The 13,904-nt window shown below is 40.9% G+C and overlaps 1 protein-coding gene across 5 annotated transcripts in view; it reads left to right on the top strand.

Annotated features, from left to right (window-relative positions):
* The first annotated feature begins 413 nt into the window (after window positions 1–413).
* IFT52 (intraflagellar transport 52) overlaps window positions 414–13,904 on the top strand; it is a 38,669-nt gene continuing 25,178 nt past the window's right edge. The window contains exons 1-6 of one of the 5 annotated variants that reach the window (XM_041732667.1): window positions 414–567; window positions 3,297–3,421; window positions 4,463–4,550; window positions 8,938–9,067; window positions 9,377–9,452; window positions 10,906–10,977. In XM_041732667.1, coding sequence (XP_041588601.1) covers window positions 547–567; window positions 3,297–3,421; window positions 4,463–4,550; window positions 8,938–9,067; window positions 9,377–9,452; window positions 10,906–10,977 — 512 coding nt within the window. In that variant the 5' untranslated portion in view covers window positions 414–546. Of the gene's footprint in view, window positions 568–3,296; window positions 3,422–4,462; window positions 4,551–7,388; window positions 7,445–8,937; window positions 9,068–9,376; window positions 9,453–10,905; window positions 10,978–13,904 lie in introns of those variants that run through there. The other 4 variants (XM_041732668.1, XM_041732670.1, XM_041732671.1 and 1 more) reach the window with 4 other exon arrangements.

Below are 13,904 nucleotides of genomic sequence, written 5' to 3'. Positions count from 1 at the left end.
TGCGCCTGCCCCTGCGCCCCTCCGTTCTCTCCCCTCCCCCCCGTTCGCCCCGCCGCTCTGCGCCTGCGCCTCTCCGCTCTTCCCCTCCCCCCCGTTCGCCCCACCGCTCTACGCCTACGCCTGCGCCTGCGCTCTTGGGGTCGAGGCTGGGGCGTCCCCCACCCCCACCGGAAGCCTCCGCTCTTCTCCCTCGGGGTGGAGCGAAGTTTGGGCCCTAGGGTCCTACCATTCTTATTAGTCTTTAATAATACTTGATATTAAGGACGAAGCAATACGGGCTTGTCTTTGGCATAGAGTTAATTCATATTCTGTTTGGATTTACCCCTTATCCGACATAGTGGTACAGCCCCGGGTTAGCCCCGCCTACCGCCCCCCAAGCCCCGGGCGCCCAAGGCAGAATGACGTCTTCTGTTGTGTCGTCATCACGTTGCTCCGGGGGTGGGTCCAGCGCCCAGTGCGCGCCGGCCCGACGCACCGCCTCGCCTGCGCCGTAGCTAAGAGACCTTGGATGTCTGGCCGCGGGATGCTGGGCGGCGCCGGGTGAAGATGGTGGTCGCTGGGCCTCAGGTAAGAGGGGCTTCGACTGTGATGAGCCGGCCGGGTCGTCGGGGCGGCCTGGGAGCTGGCGAGGCGCTCGCAGGCCTGTTCCTTGGGCCTCCGGGCCAGTCTTGTGGAAAATCAAGGTCCGCTGGGGTAAACTGGGGCCGCCGATACAGGCCCGGATCCCGAGCCTCACACTGGGTTCAAAGCCGCCTGCGACTGGGCGGAGTTTTAGTCATGAAAGAACATTGGACCAGGAATCCTAACATCTTAGTCTCATCCCCTTTTCCTAGGAATCCTGCTTCTTGGAATTTGTCCTACAGCAAAAATAACGGCAAAAGCAAAAGTTTGTAAATTCCAGTGTGTCTGTGATGGCAAAAGCATTGAAAAGATGCCCATAAAGGCGGTGGTTGAGTTTATTATGGCACAACCACGCTATAGGGCGTGCAACCACTGACCTGACCATGAGGACTTTTCTTTCAGGAAACTGGGAAAGGCTGGATACAGTATTGTATATACACACTGGGAAGACAAGCGTATGCATGGATGGTTGGAACGTGAAAAGATGGTGGTGTTGTGATCATTAGCTTTTTTATTTTTTTTTTAAGCTGACAAAGTGATTTTCAAGTTCAACTGGAATAAAAAAATATATGAGACTAGGCAGAAAATTCTAATAAGTAAGGGTAATAAAGAGGATTAGCTCTGCAGCACCACCAGATAGTATAACATATTATAAAGCTTCAATAATTAAAATAGTATGGAGCTTACATGCAGATAGAATGTAATGGAATTCAGGGACGCCTGAGTGGCTCAGTGGTTGAGCGGCTGCCTTTGGCTCAGGTCATGATCCTGGGGCCTGGGATCGAGTCCCACATCAGGCTCCCTGCAGGGAGTCCGCTTCTCTCTCTGCCCCTCTCTCTGTGTCTCTCATGAATACATAAATAAAATATATATATATATATTTTTAAATTTTTATTTATTTATGATAGTCACAGAGAGAGAGAGAGGCAGAGACACAGGTAGAGGGAGAAGCAGGCTCCATGCACCGGGAGCCCGACGTGGGATTCGATCCCGGGTCTCCAGGATCACGCCCTGGGCCAAAGGCAGGTGCCAAACCGCTGCGCCACCCAGGGATTCCATAAAATATTTTTTAAAAAAGAGAATGTAATGTAATTCAGAATAGATGCAAATACAAATGCTTATAAGGATTTTTTTTTTTTTATGTAGTCAAGGTGGTATTACACATCATCATCGACAAGGTGGTTTGGTGTCAGGCAGATTTTGTTAGTAATTAAAAAACAAAAAAACAATAATGAAACCCATTTTGATCACCAAAACAAATTCCAAATAGGTCAAAATTTAAATCTTAAAAACTAACATAACAAAGTACTAGAAGAAAGCATTGTTGTATGTATTTGTAATTTAGCACAGGAAAAACTCTTGTAAATATGTCATGCAATCCAGAAGCCAGGAAGGAAAAGATTAATACTTTTGACTCTGTAAAATTTAAAACCTGTATGTCCTGCAAAATTCCACCAAACCAAACCCAAAAAGCTACTCGAAGTTAAGTCTAAAGACAAGTTCATTTATGAAAGTATTTAATGATCAGTTAGAAAAATATTCAACCCAATGGAAAAACTAACAGAACATGAGCAAGAAAATCAGAGGAAATAAAAGTGGCCAATATGCGTAGTGAAAGATGGCTATCTTAGTGATTTGAAAGTGCAAATTAAAACAGTGAGGGCCTGGGTTGTTTTGTTTTGTTTTTTTTTTTTTTTTTTGGTGCCTATTTTATTAGTAAAGATGAAAAGGATTGGAAATAGGATTATATGGAAACAAATGCATTAGTGTTATGACTAATGTTATGGAAGTAAAAAATACAATTTTTGGAGGGCAATTTGAAAATAATTTACTTAGCCATTCATCAGGTAGGAATTTATTCTACAAATATGGAAGGTGCAGAAAAACATCATGCTTAAGAATGATGTTTGTAGCATTGTTTTCCTAACAAAAATTTTGAGGAAAAAATGCTCATCTATACAACTGGTTAAATTATGGTACATCCATAAATGCAATTTGTGCAGCACTTTTTAAAAACGTGGTAGAGGGATCCCTGGGTGGTGCAGCGGTTTAGCACCTGCCTTTGGCCCAGGGCGGGATCCTGGAGACCTGGGATCGAATCCCGCGTCAGGCTCCTGGTGCATGGAGCCTGCTTCTCCCTCTGCCTGTGTCTCTGCCTCTCTCTCTGTGCGACTATCATAAATAAATAAAAAATTAAAAACGTGGTAGATGCATATGTTCTGACATGGAAAGATAGAAGGTTAGGTGAAAAAAATTTATTGCAGAATAGTGCAAATGATAGGATCCTATATCATAAAAAATTTTTAAGTTAACATATGTATAAAAAATCTAGAAGACTATATACCCCACACTTAATAGTAGTTAGCAGTGAGAAATCAAGTGGGAAGCATGGTCTAAGGGCATAAAGGTTGGGTGATGGCCAGGTAGGGTTGTGAGAACCGGTTGGTGGGAAGGCCGGGACAAGAAATGAGCCAAAAGCCAGAGTTAGCCTTATGTTTCTGTAGCTGTGATTATGCATTTCATTCTCAACCTTTGAGAATCGTAGGGTTTTCATAGTTAGGTTGCAGCTGTATGCCCTCTCTTGATAAATTAGAAGAGTATTTATTCCATTTAGGGTCTTTTGTAATATTTTTTATTGTTTCTTTTTTTTTTTGATGCTTTCTTTTCCCCATAAGGTAACCATGGAGAAAGAGCTTCGGAGCACCATTCTTTTCAATGCATATAAGAAAGAAGTATTCACCACCAACAATGGCTATAAATCCATGCAGAAAAGACTTCGGAGTAATTGGAAGATTCAGAGGTGACCATGTATTTGTTTTCCCTTCTGAATAATGATAATAATAACCTGCTGGTAATATTGGAAAGTCTTTATTTTCTTATGTAAGTGATTATTAGGTAGGAGGAGTTCAATTTAAAGATTGTTCAAAAATGACTCAATGATTATAAAAACATCTCTTTTGAAAATTGGCAATTAGCATATTAAGTTGTCTCTCACATAATAAATCAAAAAAGTATCCTAATTATACATATATAGCTTTTTTGATTTTAATTTTATTTTTATTTTAATTTAATTTTATTTTTTTTAAGATTTATTTATTTATTTATTCAGAGAGAGCGAGAGAGAGGCAGAGACACAGGTAGAGGGAGAAGCAGGCTCCATGCAGGAAGCCCGACGTGGGACTCGATCCCGGATCTCCAGGATCACACCCCGGGCTTCAGGCGGCGCTAAACCGCTGCACCACCGGGGCTGCCCTATAGCTTTTTTTAAAATAAGATTTTGTTTATTTGAGAGAGAGAGCATGAACAGGGGGAAGGAGGAGAAGGAGAAGCAGGCTCCCCTGGGCTCGATCTCAGGACCCTGAGATCATGACCCCGCTGAACGCAGAGGCTTAACTGACTGAGTACCCCGGCGCCCTCATAAACAACTTTTTAAGAGGTTAGAGTCTTTCTCCCTATTTTAACCTGGTCAGTACTTCAGTTTAGGGACAGGAAAGATGAGAATACCTCTGTCTTTGTGTGTGTAACTGGTTATTCTCAATGGGTAAGGATATGTAATCATACCAGCTAATTGGCAGAGCTGATTGAATTAGTAGTTGGAGGACTCTGTACTCTTGGATGGTTTAATTTGGTCATCTTGGCCTATAGGAAGTATTTGAGCAGAGGATGATCTAGGATAAGCCAATAGAGGGGATTCTCACTTTGGGAGAGAGGCTGCACCAGGTACCTCTAAATTTCTTCATTTCTGGGTCTCTGTGGCCTATGGTTCCATATAGTCTAGAGACTAAAATAATTCATAAATTGGCTTAAATTATGGATCTAACTTTTAAAATCATATTTCTAGCTTAAAAGATGAAATCACATCTGAAAAGCTAATTGGAGTGAAACTGTGGATTACAGCTGGGCCAAGGGAAAAATTTACTGCAGCTGAGGTAAGAAATATCGAAAAAGAAGAAATGCAGTAAGATGGTTAGATGTGTGGGCTCTGAAATTCTGGATTTAAAATCCTCTTTACCGGGCAGTCCCGGTGGCGCAGCGGTTTAGCACTGCCTGAAGCCTAGGGCATGATCCTGGAGACCTGGGATCGAGTTCCACATTGGGCTCCCTGCGTGGAGCCTGCTTCTCCCTCTGCCTGTGTCTCTGCCTCTGTCTCTCTCTCTCTCTCTCTCTGTCTCTATGAATAAATAAATAAATTATTAAAAAAAATAAATAAAATCCTCTTTACCATATACTGTGTTGCCTTTAGGTAATCACTTTCATCTCATTCTTCATCATAGAGTTGTTGAGATCATTAACTAAGATAATGCATATAAAGTGCCAGACACATAGTTGAGGCTAATTAAATACTAGCCATACTTATTTGCCATATTTTTGCTTTGAAAACAGGAAAATTCCTTTTAAAATGAAGCTGTTTTTAATTCTGTTTCATAGAATAGACAAAAAATGATAAAGACTCAGACAAGTATTGGCAGAGATGTAGAGAAATTGAAACCCATGTGCACTATGGGCCGAAGGGTAAAATGGCGCAGCCATTATATAAAACAGAATGGCATTCCTTCAAAAAATTTAAAGTAGAATTAACATAATGATCCAGCAATCCCACTTCTAGATATAGATCCAAAAGAATTGAAAGCAGAATCTCAAAGCGATATTTGTACATTGATGTATATAGCAGCATTATTCACAATAGCCAAAAGGTAGAAACAACCCAAGTCTACCAAACAGGTGAGTGGATAAATAAAATGTGGTAGATACATACAGTAAATGATTATGCAGCCTTAAAAAGGTAGGCAGTTCTGATATATGCTACAAGATGGGTGAATATTGACATTAATCCTAAATGAAAGAAGCCAGTTACAGAAAGGCCAATAATACATGATTCCATTTATATGATGTACATAGAATAGTCAAATTCATATAAAGTTAGAATTGTGGTTGCCAGGGGCTAGGGCGAGGAAGGAAATAGGGAGTTGTTTAATAGATATCGAGCTTCAGTTTTGCAAGATGAAAAGAGTTCTGGAGATGCATGGTGGTGATGGTTGCACAATAATGAAATTGTACTTAACTACTGAATTGTCTACTTAAAAATGGTTAAGTTGGTAAATGTTATGTGTACTTTACTACAACTAAACAGAAACCCCAAAAGACAGCAAGAGCCTTTCTAGTAGAGACTTGGAAGTGCTTTGGTTTTCAGGAAGGGATGTGGGGAGTAGGGAGGTCAGGCAGGGTCGGACCAGTGTGGTCCTTAGATGGGGGCAGTCCTGGGTCTTCTGCTCTGACTTGGGGTGGGGACATAAGGAAGATGACTACAGGGAAGCATTTCTATTATTTTTGTTGTTGTTGTCCTGACTGCAAGGCCACCTTATCTGAGAAGAGCATCAAAAGAGATACAACTGATTAGATTAATTGAGAGAAGGAGCAGGAATTCCTATTAAGAACATGGAGGTGGCAAGCTGCCCCCACCCAGTGAAAGCCTGAGGGAAATGGACACACAGTGGGCAGTGACCTGCAAAAGAATACTATATTCTTTGTTGGTTTTTAGCCTCACACTCCAATAGTTTCTCCCCTGCTACCTCCCTTGTCTGCCTAGTGAAGACTGAGAGAGGTGACCCAATCTTTGCTGAGAAGCAAGCAGCCTCAGGAAAGCCAGGGCATCTGGAAGGAGGGTCAGAAACTGGTGCCTGGTCCTTTTCCCAAGAGGGAATGGGCGCTAGGTCAACCTAACTTCAGGTTCTTAGGGATGGAAGGCAATGTCTTCTAAAAGATAGAATCCCTTGAGAGGCATATTTATCCTAATAAAATGTTCTCCCGCCATACCATACCCTGGCACCATGCCTTCTCTTTAGAGGTGGAGTGAGGTAGGAGAGAAAGGCAGAAAAACTTTTAACTTCTAAAAACCAACATTCCCTTGTGTTTTTATTCCACGAAGCTGATCCAAATGATCACCAGAGGTCTTCCTCCTGGCAGAGATCACTCCTTCCTGGGTACTGTTGCTGGCTTCTTAGGATCAGTAAAGGGGTTAGTTCACCCCACACAGACTATATGAACCCTCTTTGATGTTGTCCTCCAGAAACTTCTATGACAAGACATCACATGTGTGATATTAGATTTGAGAATCAGGGGCGCCTGGGTGGTTCAGTTGGTTAAGCATTTGCCTTTGACTCAGGTCATGATCCCAGGGTCCTGGGACTGAGTCCCATGTCAGGCTCCCTGCTTGGCGGGGAGTCTGCTTCTTCCTTTCCTTCTGTCCCTCCTTTCTGCTCGTGCTCTCTCTTAACTAACTAAAAAAAATTTTTTTTGAAGATTTTTTAAAAAATTATTTATTTATTTATTCATGAGAGACACAGAGAGAGAGGCAGAGACACAGGCAGAGGGAGAAGCAGGCTCCATGCAGGGAGCCCGATGTGGGACTCAGTCCCAGGACCCTGGGATCACAACCTGAGCCAAAGGCAGATGCTCAACCGCTGAGTCACTCAGGTACCCTAATAAATAAAATCTTAAAAAAAAAGATGTGCGAATCAAGCTAGAAGTTAGACTGAATTTAGTTTTACTTTGTTCCCACCTCAGCCAAGTTGGCTTACACATTTGCTTGATGATGGTATTCACTTACCACCAGTTAGCCCAGACCATACTTCCTAACCCTGTCAGATCAACACCTATATTATTTTTTTTTTAAATATTTTTTTTCTTTATTTATTTATGATAGTCACAGAGAGAGAGAGAGAGAGAGGCAGAGACACAGGCAGAGGGAGGAGCAGGCTCCATGCACCGGGAGCCCAATGTGGGATTGGATCCCAGGTCTCCAGGATCGCGCCCTGGGCCAAAGGTAGGCACCAAACCACTGCGCTACCCAGGGATCCCCTATATTATTTTTTTTAAAGAGTTAATTTATTTAGCTTATGTGAGAGAGAGTGCAAGTAGAGGGAGAGGGAGAGAATCTTAAACAGACTCTCGCTGAGCACAGAGCCCAGTGTGGGGCTGGCTCAATCCCATGACCCCGAGATCATGACTTGAGCTGAAACCAGAGCCAGGTGCCTAATTGACTGAGCCATGCAGGCACGACTATCTATATTATAAATGTACCTTTATTCTGAACTGAAAATCCTGGTTATTATAACCCACCACCATTAAAAAAAGTGTCTTAACTCTAATGTAAAAAAGGAAAGGGACGATGACTTATAAAAGAATATGTGTACTTCACATTGTCATTGTTTGGGCATATAAGCACTAGAAGAATGTATATTTCCATTTGTTAATGCTTGAGCATACATACACTAACTAGTGCACTTCTTTATATTTGACCTTTTGAAAAAAGGCTAAAAATAGGTATGTAGGCTCTTCATGAATGAGACAGTCTTGTGCAGAGTCCAAGATCCATGAAGTTATATCTCATTTGGGAGCAAGCCCCCTTGGTGATGTTAGTTGTTATACTATGTTTTCCACATTTAGGGGCTGGAGGAGAGAAGGATAGGGAGTGTGCCAGAGAAAGAGGCTTTGCTGTTAGCAGAGCTGGTCAGGCCAGTGGTTTCCAAAGTGAGATGTATATAGTGAATCACTGAGGTGCCAGAAGGAAATTTTATTTTTCGTATCTTTATTACCCTTCAAAATTCTCCTTTTTGGGAAGATATTTTATAATTATATAAATATACATAACTTTATTTACGTATCAGAGTGTGTGTTCACATACTTTTCTGATGAGATGCTTGAGGGAAGTTGAAAGACTATTGAAAGACTATTGGTCTAGACCACTCAGCCCAAGTTTTCTCAGGCTGGGTCAACGAGACCAGTTGGGAGATTTTTTTCCCCTCCCCAGCTTTGTGAAAGTGAGACAGCTTCCCAGGAAATAAGCAGATAACCTGCATTTCTCACTGCGCATTGATCAGTCAATGACTGGAACAGAACTCCTCCCTGGGAGTAGTTTGCTATGCCTTCATCCTGATGTCCTTGGCTGGCAGTGAAGGGAAGATGTGGTCTGGAGCAATCATTTTCGGTCAGGGCTGATTTTGTCTCCGCTAGGTTGAGACTGGGACTGCTGCTCAATGATCTGTGAGCTTCCTTTAGCTAGTGTTTCCAGTTTTGGTTTGCTTTCCAGATAGACAATGTGGAAAATGTCAGTTCAGTTTGAGTATTTTGGAACTTTATGCTTAAATACAAGGTTGGAAATCTACGTTGAGAGTAACTTTTTTTTTTTTTTTTTTGAGAGTAACTTTTATATTATCTTATATACATTTATATTTACGTGTCTTATAGATTCGTGTATTTTTCAGCTAGTTAAGGACTTTCAAGTATATTCATATATTGTTTTTTTCCTTTATGTAGTTTGAAGTCCTGAAGAAATACCTTGATGGAGGCGGTGATATCCTTGTGATGCTAGGAGAGGGTGGGGAATCCAGATTTGACACCAATATTAACTTTCTCCTAGAAGAATATGGAATCATGGTTAATAATGGTAATTATTATTATTATTATTATCATTGTTATTATTTTAATAGAGGCAGTTGTTTCCTATTTATTATTCATATTGTAGCTCCCTGGTCCTAATAGTACAATGGAAAGAGCCCTGGGCTGAAGGTGCATGGTCCAGCATTCTGACCTCAGTGGTAGTCTGAGCTTTCTGGGGCTAGGCTTCTTTCATGTATAAAATGGGAGGAATTGGAATAGAATCCCAGGGTTCCTTGAGGGGCAAAGTTTATATGTGTTTATAATATCAGACTTACTTCTAGTCTAATATGCAACTTCCTCCCTTTCTCCCTTAAAGATGCTGTGGTTAGAAATGTATATTATAAGTATTTCCATCCTAAAGAAGCTCTAGTTTCCAACGGAGTACTGAATAGGTAAGCATGTTGAAAGCAGAAATGTTTTATAAATGATTCCCTTTATAAACAATTCCCTTCCTTTTTTGCTCTTTTGTTTTATTTTACTATGTTAAAATTTATTTATTATAATACTTCTCATTCTTCAAATTACATTCCTTCTATCTTTTGAAATCTTATTCCACATTCATCTTTTTTGTCAGAATGCAGTTGCAAGTGTAGAAAACCCTGTTCTCTCTATGGGAATAAATAATAATGAGACTATTGATTCACGTAATTGAAAAGCCCAGATATAGGGCAGGCTTTGAGTGTGGATTGACTGAAAATTCATGGTGTTGTCAGGGCTCCAGTTCCATTGCTCTGTAGTTCTCTTGGCCTTGCTCTCCCGTTTTAGCAGTTCCCAAATTTATATCTGCATGCCTCACTATCTAGGACAAGAGAGCCTTGCTTGATCTCACCATTCCCAGCAGGAGTAGTCCTGAGATTTGCTGTTTGGCTGGCCTAGGCCACATGCCCATCCTGAACTGGTCCCTATGGCAGAGGGCATAGTATGCCCTGATGGTATAGCTAGGTCATAGTCTCTACCCCTGGAACCTGGAGTGAAGTCAATTTTTTCTGTTTCATTAGATCTTAAAAGATAAATTAGGGCTTTGGAGAAGTAGTAAATGAATACATGAGAGAAGCAACATCAGGTGTCCTCTGTGAGCTTTTCCTTATATTCAGAATTTTTCATTTCACACTTGAATTGTGTATGCCAGGCATACTGCTGGATCTGATGATACAGAGTCTGAAACATAGGACTAGAATGTGGTTCTAGTCTAGAATGTGGTCTAGAGGGATGCCGGGGTGGCTGAGTGGTTAAGCATCTGTCTGCCTTTGGCTCAGAGTGTGGTCCTGGGGTACTGGGATTGAGGGTCCCCGTTCCCCCGCCATCGGGCTCTCTGCAGGGGGCTTGCTTTTCCCTCTGCCTATGTCTCTGCCTTTCTGTGTGTTTCTTATGAGTAAATTGATAAAATCTTAAAAAAAAATAGAATATGGTCTAGGATATTGATCCTTTCCTCAGGACTCAAAGAACTGATCCTCATAGTAAAATGTTAACTATTGGGCAGCCCGCGTGGCTCAGTGGTTTAGCGCCACCTTCAGCCCAGGGTGTGGTCCTGGAGACCTGGGATTGAGTCCCATGTCAGGCTCCCTGCATGGAGCCTGTTTCTCCCTCTGCCTGTCTCTGCCTCTCTGTGTGTGTCTCTTATGAATTAATAAATAAAAAATCTTTAAAAAAATAAAAATAAAACAAAATGTTAACTATTGCAAGCTATACAAAGAGGTATAGGTGTGTAGGTGTACCTTTATTTAAATTTTAAGAATTATATTTTGAACAAATCTGCAAAATCCTTGCAGTTCATATTTACTATTAATATTGGAGTGTGAAATTCCTAAAATTTTTTGGTTTACTGTTTAAATTTTTTTCTTCAAGGGAAATTAGCCGAGCTGCAGGGAAGGCTGTGCCTGGAATCATTGATGAGGAGAGCAATGGAAACAACTCTCAGTAAGTGTGTTTTCCAAGACTACCTAAAGAAGATGTATTTGTCATTTTGAAGAGTTTTCTTTTTCAAAGTGAAAAGTTTTCATTTCTGATTATAAAAGTTATTCTCACCAAAAAAAAGAAAAAAGACTATTGGAACAGTTCAAAAGGAAGAAAATAGAAGTTCTCCACTGTAAATGCATGCTCTTCCCCCCCCCCCAATAATTATTCTTAACAGTATTTAGATTTCTAGATTTTTTTTTTTTAAGATTTTATTTATTTATTCATGATAGTCACAGAGAGAGAGACAGAGAGGCAGAGACACAGACAGAGGGAGAAGCAGGCTCCATGCAGAGAGCCCGACGTGGGATTCGATCCTGGGTCTCCAGGATCGCACCCCGGGCCAAAGGCAGGCGCCAAACCACTGCGCCACCCAGGGATCCCTAGATTTTTTTTTATATAAAAATATAGATAGGCACCATATCCTTTTAAATGACTAAATTGGAATTCTCCTAATTTATCTAACCAGTCTCCTATTGTTGAACATTTGGGTCATTTATGATATTTTGCTTTAGTAGTTAAACCTAACATTTATTGAGCACATACCGTATCACAGGCGTGTGTGTGTGTGTGTGTGTGTGTGTGTGTGTGAGAGAGAGAGAGAGAGAGAGAGAGAGAGAGAGAGACAGGCATTTTTACCTCACTTAATCATCGCAGTAACACACCAAGGTTATAGATAAGATAACAAGTTTAATTGCCCAAGCTCACTTGACTAATAAGTGTCAGAACTTAGTTTCAAACCTAGGCAGTCTGGTCTGGGGCCTGTATTGTTATTCTGCTCCATATTGTTTTTATAAACAGTTTTATACTTGTTACTATAAATAAAGCACATAGTGAATGTCTTTGTACAATTTTTGTGCATTTATGCTAATATTTTAGTAAGGCTAGATTCTTTTTCTTTTTTAAAAGATTTTATTTATTTATTCATGAGAGACACACACACAACACAGAAAGAGAGGCAGAGACACAGGCAGAGGGAGAAGCAGGCTCCACACAGGGAGCCCGACATGGGACTTGATCCCGGGTCTCCAGGATCACGCCCTGGGCTAAAGGTGGCGCTAAACCTCTAAGCCACCGGGGCTGCCTGGTTCTTTTTTTTTTTTTTTTAAAGATTTAATTAGGGCAGCCCAGGTGGCCCAGCGGTTTAGTGCCGCCTTCAGCTCAGGTTGTGATCCTGGAGACCTGGGAGTGAGTCCCATGTCAGGCCCCCTACAGGGAGCCTGCTTCTCCCTCTGCCTGTGTCTCTGGAGTGTCTCTCTCTCTCTCTCTCTCTCTCTCTTTCTCTCTTTGTGTGTCTCATGAATAAATAAATAAAATCTTTAAAAGGAAAAGAAAAGAAAAGAAAGAAAGAAAGAAAAGAAAGATTTAATTATTTATTTGAGAGACACAGAGAGAGAGGCAGAGACATAGGTAGAGGGAGAAGCAAGCTCCATGCAGGGAGCCCAATGTAGGACTCAATCCCGGGACTCCAGGATCCCACCCTGAGCCGAAGGCAGACGCTCAAGGCTCAACCACTGAGCCACCCAGGGGTCCCTAGTAAGGCTAGATTCTTAGCATTAGAATCTCTGAGTCAAACGTTTGTTTTCCAATTGTCGCATTGCCAAATGTGGTATATTGCTAAATTGCCCTCCAGGTAGTTTGTAGCACTTACTGTCCCTCTGAACTTGCTTCCTTCTCTTCTCTTCTCTTGTCAGCAGGGAGTATTCTAGTGTTATCTCTTTTTTTAATTTGCATTTATTCGATTATTAAGTGGGATGGCCTTTATTTTTTATTTTTTTAAAGATTTATTTATTTATGATAGATAGAGAGAGAGAGAGAGAGAGAGAGAGAGGCAGAGACACAGGAGGAGGGAGAGGCAGGCTCCATGTCGGGAGCCCGACGTGGGACTCAATCCCAGGACTCCAGGATCGCGCCCTGGGCCAAAGGCAGGTGCTAAACCGCTGAGCCACCCAGGGATCCCCTGGGATGGCCTTTAAAGTCTATTGGCTGATTGTATTTCTTCTGTGAATTTCGTGTTCACTATTTTTTGCCCATTTTTCTATTAATGGTTTCTCTTTTATTTATTTATAAGACCTACATGTGTTGTAAATATTTTTTCTGGTTTATTTTTCTCTTTTGAGCTATTTCACCTCATAGGAGTTGAACATTGTAATACATTAAAGCATATTATAAAAGTGTAGTAATGAAAATAATGTGGTACTAATGCAGAAATAGTGAGAAATAAGTAGATTAGAATCAGACTCAACATATATATATGAAAGATAAGGATTGTTTATAGTAAAAGTGACTTTTCAAATTATTAGAGAATGGATGGCATAATTGTGACTAACCATTTCAAAAAACATTTTCATTTCGTAGCACACTTCTAAAATATATTTCAGATGGATTAAAATTTTAAATGTTAAAAAACTGAAACCATAAAAGTACTAAAAAATAGGTGAATATTTTATAATCCTTAAAGTAGGGAAGATTTTTCTTAGGATGAAATCAAGGGGGGGATCCCTGGGTGGCTCAGCGGTTTAGCGCCTGCCTTTGGCCCAGGGCACGATCCTGGAGTCCCGGGATCGAGTCCCACGTCAGGCTCCCAGCATGGAGCCTGCTTCTCCCTCCTCCTGTGTCTCTGCCTCTCTCTCTCTCTCTCTCTCTATGATAAATAAATAAATAAATCTTTAAAAAAAAAAAAAATCAAGGGAAAGTCATAAAGGGGAAAAACGTGTAGCAACATACATCATAGAGTTAAACATTTTTGACATTCAAGAATCATAATCTTATTTATTTATTTATTTATTTATTTATTTAAAATAGGCTCCATGCCCAGTGTGGAGCCCAGTTTAACTCTTTTTTTAAATAAAGTTTTTAATTTTAATTCCAGTATAATTAACATATAGTGT

This window comes from Vulpes lagopus, chromosome 18, assembly GCF_018345385.1.
Source record: "Vulpes lagopus strain Blue_001 chromosome 18, ASM1834538v1, whole genome shotgun sequence".
In the NCBI taxonomy this organism is placed as follows: domain Eukaryota; kingdom Metazoa; phylum Chordata; class Mammalia; order Carnivora; family Canidae; genus Vulpes; species Vulpes lagopus.
This window is presented reverse-complemented; position numbering and strand designations above follow the sequence as displayed.